At 40.0% G+C, this 17412-nt stretch overlaps 1 protein-coding gene across 1 annotated transcript in view; it reads left to right on the plus strand.

Moving 5' to 3' along the window:
• Nucleotides 1-14834, plus strand: part of MPDZ (multiple PDZ domain crumbs cell polarity complex component) — a 177402-nt gene extending 162568 nt beyond the window's left edge. The window contains exons 37-47 of the mRNA XM_081103221.1: nucleotides 820-903; nucleotides 1116-1309; nucleotides 3472-3619; nucleotides 5442-5528; nucleotides 6404-6494; nucleotides 7361-7404; nucleotides 8222-8344; nucleotides 9702-9806; nucleotides 10366-10478; nucleotides 11488-11611; nucleotides 13439-14834. Coding sequence (XP_080959347.1) covers nucleotides 820-903; nucleotides 1116-1309; nucleotides 3472-3619; nucleotides 5442-5528; nucleotides 6404-6494; nucleotides 7361-7404; nucleotides 8222-8344; nucleotides 9702-9806; nucleotides 10366-10478; nucleotides 11488-11611; nucleotides 13439-13585 — 1260 coding nt within the window. The 3' untranslated portion in view covers nucleotides 13586-14834. The remainder of the gene's footprint in view (nucleotides 1-819; nucleotides 904-1115; nucleotides 1310-3471; nucleotides 3620-5441; nucleotides 5529-6403; nucleotides 6495-7360; nucleotides 7405-8221; nucleotides 8345-9701; nucleotides 9807-10365; nucleotides 10479-11487; nucleotides 11612-13438) is intronic.
• The last annotated feature ends 2578 nt before the right edge of the window (nucleotides 14835-17412 follow it).

Genomic DNA, 17412 nt, shown 5'->3' on the forward strand with positions numbered 1-17412 from the left:
GACATATAAAGGCTTAGAAAAATGCATCGTTCTTTGTTATTTTCATTTGTAGGGAAAATATTTAAGTGGGTGGGTACTGGGGTTTTTATTTTGAGTAGGCCAGTCTGACTCCGTGAGACTCTGTTAAACTTGTGGTTATGACCTTCAGGTTCAAAATATTTCTATGAGTTCAAAGTCCTTGCTGTGTTTTCATTTACTTCTTACTGATTGGACATGATTGGGTTAGACACATATTGAGAGGAATCTATGCATTATTCATAGGCAAATTTTTCTTTTTTCTCTTATTTATTTAAATCCTCACCCGGAGAGAGAAACAGAGATGTGAGAGAGAAACATCAATCGGTTGCCTCCCATACACTCCCCAACTGGGGATCGAAACTGCAACACAGATGTATGCCCTGACAGGGAATCGAACCCAAAACACTTTTGAAATACGATACAACCAACTGAGCCACCTGGCCAGGACTAGGCAAATTTTTCTAAGTGTCAGAAATGCTTGTGAAATTCAATCATTGCACGTGTGGATAGGAGAAATGATGTATATCTATTATATATATGTGTGTGATTTATATATTTAACCATTTTTTCTTTAAGCCTCCCGATCATTAGAAAGAAGTTTAACCTTCTTTGAGCCTTTTTAGCAAAAACATTGTTGTTATACTTTTCTTTGAATTTTGATATGTGACTCACGTATGGACCCTGTGAGTGTGTAACCCGTATCACTGTCTATAAAAATGCAGTGTGTTTTGACTCCATTTCTGCTCACCATCCCTAGGGAAAATGGGATAAAACATGGGTGTGTCTTGTCTGGGTCCTTAGGGTGCCATTATTATCCATGAAGTGTATGAGGAAGGAGCAGCATGTAAAGATGGAAGACTGTGGGCTGGAGATCAGATTTTAGAGGTACAGATGCTGTGTACTTGACCTTTACAGTTAACAAAGAAAAGGCTACTCTGGGGAGGGTGGTCTTTGTGTGTCTGTTTCTCTTTTCCTCCCCCCCTTTCCCCCCTCACTTCCCTTCTACTCCTTTTCCTCCCTTTTCTCCTCTCCCCCCTCTTCCTTAATTTTCCTTAACTCACTGGGTTCCTCAGAGACCTTGTCCCATTTCTGAACAGGTGAATGGCATTGACTTGAGAAAGGCCACGCATGATGAAGCAATAAATGTCCTGAGACAGACGCCACAAAGAGTGCGCCTGACACTCTACAGAGATGAGGCCCCATACAAAGAGGAGGAGGTGTGTGACACCCTCACCATTGAGCTGCAGAAGAAGCCGGGGAAAGGCCTGGGATTAAGTATTGTGGGTAAAAGGTAAGAGAAGGGCAAACACAGTACCTTTCAGAAATGATGAAATCTAAGGTATGTTAAAGAGAAGTAGCAGTAGTAACATCTTTATCAACAGCTAGTGTTCTGTAAGTGTGGAACATCCAAAGACACTGGTTTTGAACTTTTTCCGTGAGCATTTTGAGGGTTTTTGAAAGTACCCAACAAAAGCTGTTTGTTACTTTGGAGTACCTGCTATGTGCCGGGAAATATATTGGATTCTGGAGAACAGAGTTAAGAAAGACATGGTGCCCTAACCGGTTTGGTTCAGTAGATAGAGCGTCGACCTGGGGACTGAAGGGTCCCAGGTTTGATTCTGGTTAAGGGCACGTACCTTGGTTGCGGGCACATCCCCAGTGGGGAGTGTGCAGGAGGCAGCTGATCGATGCTTCTCTCTCATTGATGTTTCTAACTCTCTATCCCTCTCCCTTCCTCTCTGTAAAAAATCAATAAAATATATATTAAAAAAAAAAAAGACATGGTACCTGACCTCAGAAAACTCAGTTTGGTGAGTGAGAATTAAATGCATTCTTGAAACAAAGGAATCTGTTGATGAGTGACCGAAATGCATTGTGGGGATCCATGGAAGCAAAGGCGAAATGAACCAAGTAACTCTATTTAAGGGAAGTAGATTAGGAAAACTTCTTTAGAAAGAGGTGCCTGAGCCGAAGCTAGAAGTGGTAAAGGATAGTTGGTTTCTGAAAGAGGATGGAGGATACCCCAGAGAGAAGATCAGCATGAACAAGAGCCTGCCATCAAAAGGGGACAGACAGTAACTTTAGAGGCTGCGGAGGCAGATTGGTGAATATACGTAAATTCAGTACCAAATTTATTTAAATATTTATATATAGGAAATATTAGCAAATATATAGTACAGTAAGTTCCAACACCTTTATTCTGAAGATGGGAAAGCAGATGATCAGTTGGTGAAAGGGCTTGAGGTCACGACCTTGGCAAGAGCAAGTGGTGCAGTTCACCTTTCAGTTGCTTTTGTATCTCAACAAGAAGTTGTTGGTTTATTTATAGTTCTTTTTAAAAACTATTGGAGCCCTAACTGGTTTGGCTCAGTGGATAGAGCGTCGGCCTGCGGACTGAACGGTCCCAGGTTCGATTCCAGTCAAGGGCATGTACCTTGGTTGCGGGCACATCCCCAGTAGGGGGTGTGCAGGAGGCAGCTGGTTGATGCTTCTCTCTTATCAGTGTTTCTAACTCTCTATCCCTCTCCCTTCATCTCTGTAAAAAATCAATAAAATATATTTAAAAAAATAAATAAATAAAAATAAAAATATTGGAATAGGTTAGTATTTGTTCATTTTACATAAATCTCTCTTGATTGGTAGTTAGGTCTATAATGATTTAAAATAAAAGGCAGCACAGCAGGGGTACTTAAGTTTGGGGTAACAAATGGTCTTAGTTTGAGATACACATTAGTTACTCATTTTTAATAATGTTAATGATGTTGATGGTAACAGCAGCATATTTTTATAGGTGCAGGTCTATATCTGTTTAAGGCTTCATTATGGTGTAGAAAGAATAATAGATTTTGTAACCAAGGACGGACTCTTACATCTCATTGTTTTGCCATTTGGTAGCTGTGTGACCCATACAATGAGTATTATAGCCACTTCTACACATAGTATATAGTTGTTAAATAAATATGCTTATGCAAGACATATTTAATCTATGAAATCTATATGTATAAAAGCCTAAGTGACTGAACAAGCAGTTGACCGGTTGCTGTGATGCACACTGACCACCAGGGGGCAGATACTCAACACAGGAGCTGGCCTCTGGTGGTCAGTGTGCTCCCACAGCCAACCTCCTGTGGCTAGCCAACCTCCTGTGGGTAGCCAACCTCCCTCAGTCCCTCCCCTGGCTTGCCAACCTCCTATGTTCCCTCACCCCAGCCGGCCAGGCAGAGGGACCCCACCTGTGCACAAATTTGTGCACCAGGCCTCTAGTATATATTATACGATATCAACTATTATTTATCATAAAAATTAATTCTAATATTGCCCCAGTGTTGATTTGAGAAGAAAAAAAAACTTATAAAATAAAATTTTCAGTTAAAAGATTTCAGCCTTTTATTAAATAAGCATTGCATTACAGTTGAGAAAAAGTAATATTGAAAAACAAAATTATGTTTGCAGAAATGACACTGGCGTCTTTGTATCAGACATTGTCAAAGGAGGAATTGCAGATGCTGATGGAAGACTGATGCAGGGAGACCAGATACTGATGGTGAATGGAGAAGATGTCCGTAATGCCACACAGGAAGCTGTTGCCGCTTTGCTAAAGGTAAAAATCAAATGCCCAGAATACGGTAATTGTGTGCCATGATATAGAAGAAGAGGAATTTAACCTTGAGCTAGCTCAGTGCAACAAGTACTGACTCCTCTTTATTTAAAATGTTCTCACAAATAAGAGATAAGTAAGAAACTATATTTCCATAATAAATAATCTTCAATACACAAAATCTTCACATGATGTTTGTTGCAGTGTTATTGGTAATAATAGAAAAACTGGAAGCAATACAGTTGACAAAACTATGGCAAGAGTGCATGGCAAACATATCTTTTTAAAAGTAATGTTCAGGATAACTAATTAACATGAAAAAAACATAGTAGAGAAGATGAAACAAAATTTTATTCATAGTGTAGAAACATCTATGTGAAATAAAGTCTTATAGTAATTCTTTTAGCAATAATTATGAGGTGATTATTGGAACTATGGAATCCTTGGTTCTTTTCTTCATTTCAAAATTTTCTATAGAGGGTGAATTGCTTTTATAACAGAAAATTTGGCTTAAAATTTTTTTTTTAATTTCTTTATTGATTTCAGAGAGGAAGGGAGAGAGAGAGAGAGATAGAGAGAGATAGAAACATCAGTGATAAGAGAGAATCATTGATTGACTGCCTCCTACACTCCCCCTACTGGGGATTGAGCCTGCAGCCCGGGCATGTGCCCTTGGCTGGAATCGAACCTGGGACCCTTCAGTCTGCAGGCCAATGCTCTATCCACTGAGCAAACCAGCTAGGGCTAAAAAATTTTTATAATAACAGATTCCCTTGACATTTAAATGAGATATGTTGCAAGTAGATGAAAGAGTTATAACTTCTCACCTTGAATAATTAATGCATGGAATTGGTTAACCCCTTCAGCTATGTAAGCTGGAAATATAAGTAGATTCAGAACAGTTTGATAAGTTCCTGCCCCTCCCCGCAAAGTACCAAACAAACAGAAAAACAACTTATGAATAGTGCAGGTCAGGTTTTGACTTTTAAAAATTTGATTTGTGATCAATACACTTACGAGTGAAACATCTTTTGTAACCCCTGTCATAGAGGCAGCATAATAATACCTGTGGAAGTACTAATTTGTGCTAGACACTGTCCTGAGTTATCCTATCACAGCAATCTAGAATGGTCTCCATTTTTAAAATGTAAAGACTTAGCAAGCTAGACATCTGTTAAGGTCTCACAGCCAGTAAATCACATAGTCTGATTTAGAACAGTGTGTCTGACTGCAAAAGCCCAGCCGCCCAACACCCCCTTGCATTGTTTCCACACCAGAGACTGTGTAGCATTTCTTGCAGCCTGTGATGTAATGCCTTTCCCATAAAGGGCCACGGGGAAATGGTCTTCAGTCCTTGTTTTGTGTTTATGGTAACGTGGCTAATTTAAGTATTGTTTATTCAGGAACAGTGGAACAATAGAGAGCTCAGCCATTTATCTGAGTATCTCTGCTATTAAGAGCAAAATAAGTTGCTTTATTGTTTGTTTTGTTTTTAGAACCTGAGTTACTTAGTTCACTTAGCCTATCTAAATCAGTGTGTTTCCTGAGATAATTGCCCAGTTCTCAGTGTAAATTATGAGTCTCCATGTAAATTATGAGGTCATACGACAGACATTTGGTGTGGCTGTTGCTGCTTGTTGTTACTACTTTGACTAATTCTATTTTTTAAAAAGCGTCTTTCTACAAAGCTTTGAAGGTATCCTTGACTATGGAAATTCCAAAAGGAAGATGCCTTTAGAAACTCAGTCTTAAAGAGTAAAAAGTGCTCCTAAAGATGACTGTACTACTTTACTTAAACATTTCCATAAACCCACTGCTCCCCCAGTGTTCCCTAGGCACAGTGACCTTGGAAGTGGGAAGAATCAAAGCTGGACCATTCCATTCAGAGAGGAGGCCCTCCCAGAGCAGCCAGGTAGGTAGCTCTGGGATTCACCTGGGCACTGCAGGCCACACGCCAAAAGGAACTCAAAGATGGTCTTGCCTGTGGGCTGGTTCAGGGTCGTGGACACAGGCCTGGCTCTCGGCAGCTGGGCACAGTGGGGCGCAGAGTCTGAGATAGGGAAGAGCAAGAGCTGAAGGACAGGGAAGCAAGGTGTAGCTCTTGAATAGTGTTTAGGCATTCTAAGGAACTTAGTTTATTTTCTGACATGACCCTTTTTTTCATAATCTCAAAAGTTAACCAGTTAATGTAGGAAAGCCTACCAACGTACTCTATTTTTACAGTATTTTATAATTAACATTGATCCATCTGTACTCAACTGAAAAGAATCCCAGGTAAGTGAACTGCAGATGCATCTCACGCATGTAAAAGACGGAGTTACACAGTTAGGTCTCCTGTCAAGCCCCTCTCGCCATTCCTGTCTTCTGATGATAGAAGCCCATTTTCATCAATGTGTCCATGCAGACCCCTTGTTCACCCCTCGCTGGTGACCATCAGTTTCCTGTTGACTGGCCCCAATTCTGTCTTGAAGCCCCATCTGTGATCAGTTTAAATTTAGAGAATTAGCTTGAATGAGATTATGAAAATCCACTAAAACTTTAGGTAGGCTGGAATCTTTTTCATCCATCCTTTTAGCTTCAATTTACTTAGGTCAGTACTCAAAGTCTTCCTTAAAAAGAATATAAAGCCAGTAGAAACTGCTTAAATGCCCATCCAGTTATCAAATGCCAGTGTTACTTAACAGGTGTTTCTCTCTAGATGCATAGAAGAATTGAATTCTGAAATAAGTGGTGTGGAGGGGCTGTTGTTCCTTCACACTCTCTAAAATCACTGTTCTGCTTGTGTAGATGAGCGAATGCAGCCTGTCGTCCTTCACGTTCCCGCTGTCTGGGTCCAGTGCCTCCGAGTCGCTGGAAAGCAGCTCAAAGAAGAACGCATGTAAGATTGGTTGCATGTTTAAGCATGATTTACTGGTTTGATTTTGACAGATTTTCCTTCCTGCTTTAATTTACCTCTGAGCTCTCTTTCCCCCAAATCATTCCACATACTATTCCAGGTGGAAAGATGTGTCTTGGCAAAAACTCAGAACGACATGAAGCTATGCCTACAGCAGCTTTTCCCGTCTTATGTTTACCCTACAAGACATACCAAACATTAGAATCGCATTCTGTATTTTTTTTCCCACTGAGCCTATTGGTATATTTGATTTTTATTTCCCTTCCTTGTTTTATGTAACACCGATTAATCAGAAGATGCCATTAAGAGAAGCCTTCTTTTTCCATGAGGACTGCACAATTTTTGATTGAAAAAAATTAATATGATCCTCCTGTGTTTTAATTACATGAAATCATGATGCAGAGGGTTTTTGGCTTGGAGCATCAGTTGAAAGTTGTTCAAATTGAAGAAACTAACCATATGGCATTCTCTGTTTGCAATATGACTAATATTCTAGAAATGTAGCCATTTCCGTCCATGAATTCTTTTTAATGCACCCATGACTTTATTCCTCTCAGCTGTGCACATGTGTCTTTCTGTCCAAACCACATTCTGTCCTTGTCTCACTCAAAGGGGATTATTCAGTTATACAACTCGTGCTTGAAATAAGAAGTAATGGGACAGTGTGTGCATTTTTCCAACTGGAGAAATAGAGTCCTCGTGTGAGACAGACTTAATCATGGTTTCTAGCAACTTTAGAGCCCTTTTAAAAAAAAAAATAAGGGTGTGTCATTTAGTCCCATCTAGCTCCAGACATTGAATTTTTAAAAAGCTTTAATAACCATATTTTGTCTTTTTCACCTTTTTAGTGGCATCAGAAATACAGGGATTAAGAACAGTTGAAATAAAAAAGGTAACTCAGGGGTTTGTGGGGGGAAGAAAACAGTGCAAACCCTGTTGACTTCAGAGGCACCTGCATAGGTCTTTTCCTAGAAGCTTTTTATCCGTCTGAAAAGTTACGTAAGATACACAGGAGAAATAGTCAGTCTTTGCTGAGTTTTCTCATTGTAGCTCCTTGTTTGAAAAGTCATTGTTGGCACGTGCTGTATTGTCAAAAACGGCATCAGCGCGGCCCCAACCTCACACGGATGAGTAGGCCGCTGCCTTCAGGAGATAGTTCCTATTTCCAGATGCAGATTCCGCCGGCAGCCGTGCACCAGAGAGAAGATAAAAGCAGCTACGACTCCTTGAGCCTTTGCTGTGTGCTGAACACGCTTGCAGACGCTCTGTGCGCCCCGTCAGCCTCTCACTTACTGTGCACGGCAGCCCTTTGTGAGAGGCCTGTGGTCACACTTTGTGAGTGAAGGTCTAGTGTTCATTGAGGGGAGGGGACTTGTTCCAGGTCCCAGCGTCTGTAAGTGGGGGTTCCTGGCTCTGGACACAGGCCTCTCTGGTTGGAAAAAGTGCGCCCTTTTCACTTCATCAGCGTACCTGCTCTTTGTCAGTTCACAACATGATTTTCACTTCACGGGTGTGATTTCTTTCGCAGATGCTATTTCCCTCACTAAGTCACACTGAGGACCTGTGTCAGATAAAGTAATGCAATTTTTGAGCTTCATTTTTCACCCTTACACCTAGAGGATCTGTTAACTATAGAATATTGTGCCAAAAAAATCAAAAGTCAATTAAAATACTATATTGACCCAAATACTCTCTCTATTCCATGGCAGGGGCCTACTGATTCACTGGGAATCAGCATTGCTGGAGGAGTGGGCAGCCCACTGGGTGACGTTCCTATATTTATTGCAATGATGCACCCGAATGGGGTGGCAGCTCAGACCCAGAAACTCAGAGTAAGTTGAACTAATGGTTCTGGTCGCCCTTGCAAATTTGGCAAAAGTTTTGATAAACCTTTTGAATCTGCCACCGGTTGCAGGCAGTTTTAAATGTCTGTATCTGCTTTTAAATCAGTGAATCCAACCACAGCAGGGCTTGCTTTGAGTAAAAGATGCAGAAAAGTAAAAGATAGGAGAATTTGCTATTGTACGCACATTTGCAAGCAAATTAAATGAGAAGATTTACTGTAGTTTCTTAAATTTTTTACTTGTTTAAAACTCTATGGAAGAAGTTAAAAGAAAACAGGAAGTGTTTCAGAACACCAGTATGGGGTGAAAATGTTTTCCTTACACATTTCATGGTTTAAATGCTGATTGAACTTTATGAAGTTGAAAATGATCATTCGTGTTGCATTGGATTATCAGTTTTGCAACAGTTCAATATACAAGCATGGACAAAAGTAGGTTTACAGTTGCAATACAAATACATAATACAATAATTCAGAAATAATAATACCAGAATAGACTCTTGTGTTTCAAGAAGTCACAAACTGCAGGCCTCCTGTAAATGTGACAAAAATTGTCAAACTATACAAAACGTGCTTCCAAGTTGAGGGATTATCCAAACATAGAGCGCTGTGATGGAATTTATGCGAACCGTTCAGTCGTGAAATCGTGAATATTCCATTCACATCTATAAAGTAAAGTCTGTGTGGCCTCGTGTCAAAATGGTCTCGAAACATAGCCACCTCTTAGTTTAAATAGTGTCTACATGGGGAATGGTCCAGTCTCCTTTGATATCTATATGTATATATGAACGACACTTAAAAATTGATTGTTACACACAGCACAAGTGTCAGAAAACTCTTCTGTGATGGCCACTGACCCTTTTAGGGCTTGTGGACATGAGGGTCTATGACAAGCTCTGCCCCATGAATGCACCCAGGTAAGTATAGCAGACTTTGTTCACCAAAATAAGCAGTGGGTCAGACGTGGCCTTTGGGTCACAGTTTGCCCGCCCCTGACTTATATCGTCAAGTATAATGTGTATAATTATAATGTCCAGAGAAATTCTGGTTTCCAAAGAGCATCAGATATCTTATTTTCTTAATAGGAAGCAATGTCTTACCCAGGAGAAACAAAGAGAAGAGTGATTTTCCCCCTCCCCCTGGAGACTGTAGGACTCAGTCATTATGTATAACTTTGTCTTCTGGTTGCTGCTGCTTGGAATTAGGGGTTTCTTTGGGTAGATTTCCGTTGCTGATAGCAGTATATGTGTGATGTGTAGGGTGGGAAGGAAAGGACTGCTCAGGCCTCAGTATCCCTCTCTCCATGGCTGCTTTTGCAGATGGCTGTTTCTTTCTCTCCCTCGCAGGTTGGGGATAGGATTGTCACTATTGGTGGCACTTCCACTGAGGGGATGACTCACACCCAAGCAGTTAACTTATTGAAAAGTGCTTCTGGCTCCATCGAAATGCAGGTAAGATTTTTCTCCCTAGCACAACCCAGAATATGGGGAGCTTGAGGACACATGAGCTTTCATGTTAAACCAGTAAAAACGCTTAAATCTCCTGCTCTTATTTCATTTACCGTTTCCCTTGAACATGAATGATTACGTTGAGAGTTCTAAGAGAGTAGGTTAGAAACACATTCTGTCACATTTATCCTGATGCATTTGTTGTTCCACACATTGTATCTAAGGGGGGAAAATGCAAGGTCTTAGCAGTAAATGGTCAGTTGCCAGAATGGTGTAAGTGGCTTGTAATCTGAAGATCTTTAAAAATTAATTGCATGAGAGACCATGTTTGAAACCATCAAAGATCTTGATAGAATTGAAGTAGTAAAATATCTTTACTGTCCGTGGAAGAGGCCTCAGGACCTTGTGAAATTTCTCTCTCTTCCGCTGTATATTATATTAACAAATGATTAAGTGGACCATTAAATACATGTTTTAGTGCAAATGCTGCTTTTGAAGAAAGATTACTGATCCTTCATCACATGAACTTGTGTTTTTCTCTGTCTCCTTCTCCTCTGCACAGGTGGTAGCTGGGGGAGATGTGAGTGTGGTCACAGGGCACCAGCAGGAGCCTGCCAGTTCCAGTCTTCCTTTGACTGGGTTGACGTCAAGCAGTATATTTCAGGATGACCTAGGGTGAGCTCATATATTATGGTGTGTAGGTCCCTACCGGTCACATAAAGGTGAAATAACAGGAGATGAGGGATAAAATATAAAAATCAAGTGTTTCTAAACTTTTAAATAATTATGGCACGGATTTATTTTATCAAAGATAGATAGACATGCCACTGTGTACCCTACATTGTCAGCTCTGAGTTTTGGGGGAGTACATTTTAGTCTTGATGTCACTACCCTGTGTGACATGGAACAAGCCAGACCTATCCTTTTAAAAATTCCAACATTGCCTACTCAATCATCTTTTTGATTAAAAAATTCACAGTATTCACCATGTGAGTACAAAAGAATTAGAACATAGAGAGAGAATAGAGGAGCATATTAGCATTTTTAAATAATTTGATGCAGCTTTTACATTATTGATCATTGATTTTTTTTTCTCGGAGCTTGGGAATACTGATGTTTATGACTTATTCCAAGATGGTCCTCTACGCTTTAGCCCTCTCACTTTATTTTATTTTTATATATTTTTATTGATTTCAGAGAGGAAGGGAGAGGGAGAGGGAGAGGGAGAGAGAGAGAGAAACATCAATGATGAGAGAGACTCACTGATCGGCTCCCTCCTTCACGCCCTCTACTGGAATCGAACCTGTGACCCTTCAGTCCACAGGCCAATGCTCTATCCACTGAGCCAAACCAGCTAGGGCAGCTCTCTCACTTTAAATACACTGGAAAAAAGAATAAGCTTCTCCATGCAATGAGCACCTGCTGTGAATATGTTAGTTTAAGAGAACTGATAATGAGTAATAGAGTTAGGGTGTTAAATAGAATCTCATTGGATTATGTAAATTTAAAATGTGAGCCCAGCACACACTGACTGACAATTCAAGCATGCCCAAAATACCAGTAATGTACTCACCATCAGTAACACAGAGAATGATGCTAGTTCTACATAATCCTTAACTTGCTGATGCACAATAATATGTAAATTCTTGAATCTAGACACTGTTTTTCCTTCCTTTTACTATAGACCTCCTCAGTGTAAGTCTATTACACTGGACCGAGGACCAGATGGCTTGGGCTTCAGTATAGTAGGAGGGTATGGCAGCCCTCACGGAGACTTACCCATTTACGTTAAAACAGTATTTGCGAAGGTAAGATTGCAAATTTTAACCACCCTCTTCCCCCACTAAACATTCATTAATAGTGGTCAGCAGCTGGCTTATTAGTTTATGGCCCGAGGTAATGCCAAATGGTTAACAGTTGATCATTTTCTTTTGGAACTCCCTACAGGAATGGATCATTAAATATTTTTGTACAATTTGAGGTTTAGTTATGTTTTAAGGAAAAAAGGCTCAAACTGAAATTCCATGGGAATTCTTAATATACATAAAAATATTAGTGATCATTAGACAGTAACATCTGATTTTTTCTTTTGAAAACAAGTGGCATATGACTGAATGTCTTTGGAAAATAGGGCACTTTAAATATGTATGCTCTAATATGCTGGCATTTCTTTTTTTTGGTATTTTTTTGTTGTGAAATATAAAACAGGAACAGAAAAGTATATAAAATTGACATGCAGATTAACTAATTTGGCATTTATTTTGCAGTTTAATGCCATTGAATAAAAGAAAAATAATAACTAAAATATTTTGAAGAGTATCCAGAAGCTTTGTCACCTGTAATAAATCAGAATTTGCAATTAAGGGATTTAATTTAAAAAAAAATAAAAACCATTAGTATAGTGTTGTAATTATATAGAAACCTGTTCTATGTTAAGAGTGTTTAGAATAAGAAAGGATAAAGTTACTGTGGCTTCGCTGAAGTATTAAAATAATTTAAACCCATAGAATTATTGTTAATATGGTAAGGCATTTTTGAGGAACTACAAAATTTGAACAAAATTTCCTATAGGAGAAAATCTAGAATCTGAAAATTTTACTCACCAGGGGCTTGAGATTAGTGCTGTGGTCCATAAAGTGCCTACCAATGGAGGTTTCATTCTATTATCTTGGAAAAAAATTAGTATTTTAACCAGTTTAAAGTACCGTATATACAGCAATGAAGCTGTAGACTTAATTTATGAGATTTTTTAAAAGCCACCGGTAAGTCCAAAAATACAAACCACTTTGCCAGTGAATAGAAGAGTCACGCAGGCCTTTTCCTCAGCCCGGGAACAGTTTATTTAAGGCATGCTAGTTAGAACATATTTTAAGAATTTCATCATTATGGATTCTCATTAACTTCTCAGTATTTTAATCTTATATTTAATTGCATAAATGCCTTCCATAAGCATGCCTTAAGATATGGTTCTTTTTTGAACAGCAATGTCAGTGTTTAGTCTTAATCATTAGGGCCCACAAAGAATATGAACACTCCACCTCCCCTTGGAAAGTAAAGTACCGGCAAGCATGAGCTGCCTTTTTAAAACCACAGAAAGAATTTATGTTCGCATTAGCAGGATTTGTGCCTTGCCCTGCCCTTGTCAACATACATGTGGACTTTATGCTTCTGCAAACCTTTGGGTTTCACAGCCCTCATGCCCTTGTCCTAATTAAAAACAAACCAAACAAACAAACAAAAACTGCTTTTGTTCCCACCTAATCCTTTGTTTCTTTCTGCAGGATTAAAAAAAAAAAATCCTAGATTCTATGAAATCATTTCTACTAGGCAAATTCCCAAATACTCTTTATTAATTTGGGTTCCTACCTGCTATGCTGAAGAGCCAAACAAACCATTCAGCTAATCTGTTGACTGCTAAATCTTTCTCAAATAGGAATTCCATTGCTAAAACCATGCAGGAGAAAGGCCTCCTTTGTGCATGCTCATGATTGCTGAGTGGCTGTGGAGCACCCCGGGAGCACGGAGAGCCGCCTGGACCTGCAGGTCCACTTGCATTCTTGCCCAGGTCTTGTTCTGTTGTCAGCCTGTGAGGCAGCATTCTTTGAGACGTCAACGAGCCTACTTTATATTTGCAGGGAGCAGCCTCCGAGGATGGGCGTCTGAAAAGGGGCGATCAGATCATCGCCGTCAATGGGCAGAGTCTGGAAGGGGTGACCCACGAAGAAGCCGTGGCCATCCTGAAGCGGACGAAAGGCACGGTCACCCTGACGGTTCTCTCCTGAAGCGGCCGCCAGAGTCGAGCCAACGCAAGCCCTCGCTCCCATCCCACCCTGCGGGGAGAACAGAACTGGCCCTGCGGGTGCCTCTCCCAGGCTGTGTTCCCCGTGCTCTTCGAGGCTGTAGGGAGGCCACCGTTCACATGTGTCACTCGCACGTGCCACTGGTTTCTCACTGACAGCCTCGCCTCATGTTTCCCTCCCTCCTTACCTATGGTGACCGTAAACTCAAAGGTAGGACTGTTTGCATAGTGAAATCGTTCTTTCTTCCTGAAGACACCTGGCATTTTATAGTGACACGGGCAAGAATTATTACATGCTAAACTGGTTAGTAGAGGAAGAAAAAATAATAATTCTAAAGCTAACCATGAGAAATGGCTTTAGTCAGGGTGAAAATATAAAATAAAGAAGGAAATGTCAAGTTTTATGAAAAACGCCTCGTTTTGTCAATCTAGCCCTCTCCCTATTACTAACTTTAAAAAAAAAATCAGTTTCTTTCTATTAAAAAATTTAAAAATACCCAGTATTTAAAATATTTGAATATTATAAAAAGTTGCATCTCCCACCTTTAACATGCACATATATTGTTTCCTCTGAAAGTGGTTTCTGAGATGGAGGAAAGAGCAAATCTCTAAAGCAGTGTCCCTAAGTTTGTAAAGAAAACATTTGAGGCACATGGCCGTGGTCGTGCTCATTTTTGACCTGTTATAAAACACTCCTGTGATTCTACAAGTGAAATGATGGTGCCGCCCTGTACTGACTGTCATTTCTCTCTAAAGCAGCTGTGCCAGCTGTGGAGGAACATCCAAGGCTCTCAGCACCTCAGCGCTGGCTCTAACGGATGCAGCACTAAAAACGTGTTCGCGCGCTGTGCAGTTAGTTGGTTTTCAGTTAGTATCATCTAAATGAGAGAGAAGAAAAGCAATGTGTTGGTAGTTATTTTGCTTGTATGCCATTAGAAAATCGATAGAAAAATTAAAGGGGATTAACATAACTTTACCCCATTGCTTTATATTAACATCTTATAATACAATGGTTTCAGACTAAGGGAAACAGATGGAGCTGTTTATTGAGACAACTGGTGAGGAATTATCATGTGTTCATTCCCATTTTAGAGCGTGAAACTCCTACATTAGAATATATAAAGTCACTTTAAATATTATCTATATTTGTAACAGAGGTAGTGTACAGATATTTTATTGCAGCACTTTTGTGTGAATGCAGAATTGAAGTGAATAAAGAAGTTTTCATGGTGCATGAATAAAGCAGACATATTTTTTGGTTGGTTTTTTTTTTTTTTTTTTTTTTTTTTTTACTGGGGAAAAGTTTTGTAATGATGTTCAAGGTTTATAATTTAAAATTGCTTTTTATGGTATCATGTCTAACTGAACATATGGCGTCCATAGTTAGGATTAGGGGAACTTTGGACAGCGGTATTATGAAAAGCTCAATGTTCTTTACATCTGGAATTGTTACTGATGCTGAAGACGGACTCCTCGTGGAGCAGAGAAGATAAGCAGCTCTGTAGGAAGAAAAGTGTCTGCCCGGGCGTGGCTTTCAGAGACGCTGTTAATGCAGGAAGAAGTGGTTCTTTCAGGGAGTGCAAGCTGAAGTGTGTTCAGATGGAAAAGTCATCATGAAAATTATTGATATTAATAGGCATGAAATGTCTGTTTTGAACACTGAGCAAGGATGGGGAACTTGTGTTGTGTTGATTCTGCCCTTAATTAGCTAATGAACATGTGCATTTCCTCTGATTTATCTCATCTGCAAGACAGTAGCTTATTTTGTCTCAAAACGTGTATCTAGATCTAAAATAAAGGAATTCTGAGATTCTTAGTTACATAAATGAATGGACAACTCTACACATGGGCAATTTGGGAGCTGTTCTCCTTATTAATCAATCATTGTAAGCGGAGGTACTTGATGGAACAAAATTCATTTTAATATCTCAGTGACACATCTAGCTTCTCAGTCATCCCTTAATAGTCCTTCATCATGAAGGTATGTCAGGTGGGCCACTGGGAGCTGAGCTACCCTCCTTTGTAAGTTTTAACTAGCAAAGATTTTTATGAAGGACACTATGTCAGATTCTAGGGAGACAAGTTAACCAACCAAAGTGACGTGTGAGTAAATGTGTGGGCGTATCCTAAGGAGAACGGCTCAGTGGGCATCTGTACCTGCCTGATACACACCCCCAAATTCATGTTCACCAGGAACCTCGGACCGTGGCCTTACCTGGAAATAGGGGGAAAGAGAACTCCTGAGACCATAGTGGTTGGAGAAACAGGGAAGGATTTTTCTCTAGATTCTTCGAGGGAGCTTGGGCCCGTTTTCACCTTGATTTCAGACTTCTGGCCTCCAGCACCGTGAAAGAATACACTTCTGCTGTTACACGTTGTCTAGTTGGTGGTGTTTTGTTATGGAAGGCCTGAGAAACTAGTACAGTATTTTAAATATTTTTAAATCCTCAGCTACTATCATTGTGTCTGTCTAGTAGGAGAGGCTCTATACATTTTTGTTGAACATATGAATGACTGAATTACAGACTGTGATTCATTTCACGGTATTACCTTGTTTTAGTTAGCTCGCTCCAACCTGCATACTAAATGCAAAAAGAAAAAGGGAAAAAAATAGTGGGAATGCTACTGTAGGGATATAAAAACACTTGGGAAAAATTCCCCTTCTGAATTTCTGTTAATTAACAAATTGAAGCACATGAAAGGAGTGGGAAGGGGAGGAAGAAAGAAAGGGAGAAAGAAAAATATCAAGAGGAAAATAAGGTAGATGCATCAGCTTTGGAAAGAAGTGACAAAGGCTTATGCTTTCTATATCATTTTTCTCTGGAATATGAGTTCTGTGTAGTGAAGGAAGAAAGTGTTTGCGTGAAGAAATTGAAAGCATGAATTTTATAGTGTTAATGCCATGCACAATTCAAGACAGTGGATTGACCGTAATTGCTTCAATGTAATTGCTATGCCATTAAATCACAATGGAGAATACCCCACGTTTCCAATGTTCTTTGTGACCCCTCCAAAAGGCTGGTGGTGGTGGTGGTGGTGGTGGTGGTGGTGGTGGTGGTGATGGTGGTGGTGGTTGGTGGTGGTGGTGGTGGTGGTGGTGATGGTGGTGGTGGTGGTGGTGATGGTGGTGGTGGTGGTGATGGTGGTGGTGGTGGTGGTGATGGTGGTGGTGGTGGTGATGATGATGGGTTCACCTTTAGCATTGACTGAGATGTAACAGCAGGAGTAGCAATGAGGTGTAGCCAGTCAGTGGAATTCATACATCAGAACAAAGATTGAGATGGAAGCATAAAAACATTAAAATTCATGAAAGATGAAACAAGCTAATGGAAAGGTATTTGTTATTATTTTCTTGCTTGCTTGGTCTGTTTTATGAATCTCAATCAGGCAGATTTTGGTAGATTTGAAGAAGCAAAGGGACTCTTTCCTGCTGCCTCTGATCTGGTCAAGGAACTTGTTGTCTGAGGATGAATGCTTCCCAGGGATTGAGAGCCTTTCTTCAGATCTCTTGTGGGAGTCAATAGAGGAGTTGGAAGGATGCCTGCAGGGAGATGGGAGTAAATAGGCTTTCTTCTTTTCCTTTTTTTTTGTGTCTAGGTGTGGGAATGTCAAAACCATCATCACCTGCTCTCAGCAGCCCTGGTGTGTTGTTTCATGTCAGCCACCACTATTCTGGAATGCATCTGATTTGTGCAGAGATGTTCCCCAACATTGTCTACTAGGCATGAATGTGTAAGGGAATATTTTTGTAAGCTGGGATTGGCCTCTTTTATCTAAAGAGGAAAAAAAGAAATGTTGGTGGCAAGAAAA

Source organism: Myotis nattereri (assembly GCF_964212035.1).
Source record: "Myotis nattereri genome assembly, chromosome: 12".
Taxonomy (NCBI): domain Eukaryota; kingdom Metazoa; phylum Chordata; class Mammalia; order Chiroptera; family Vespertilionidae; genus Myotis; species Myotis nattereri.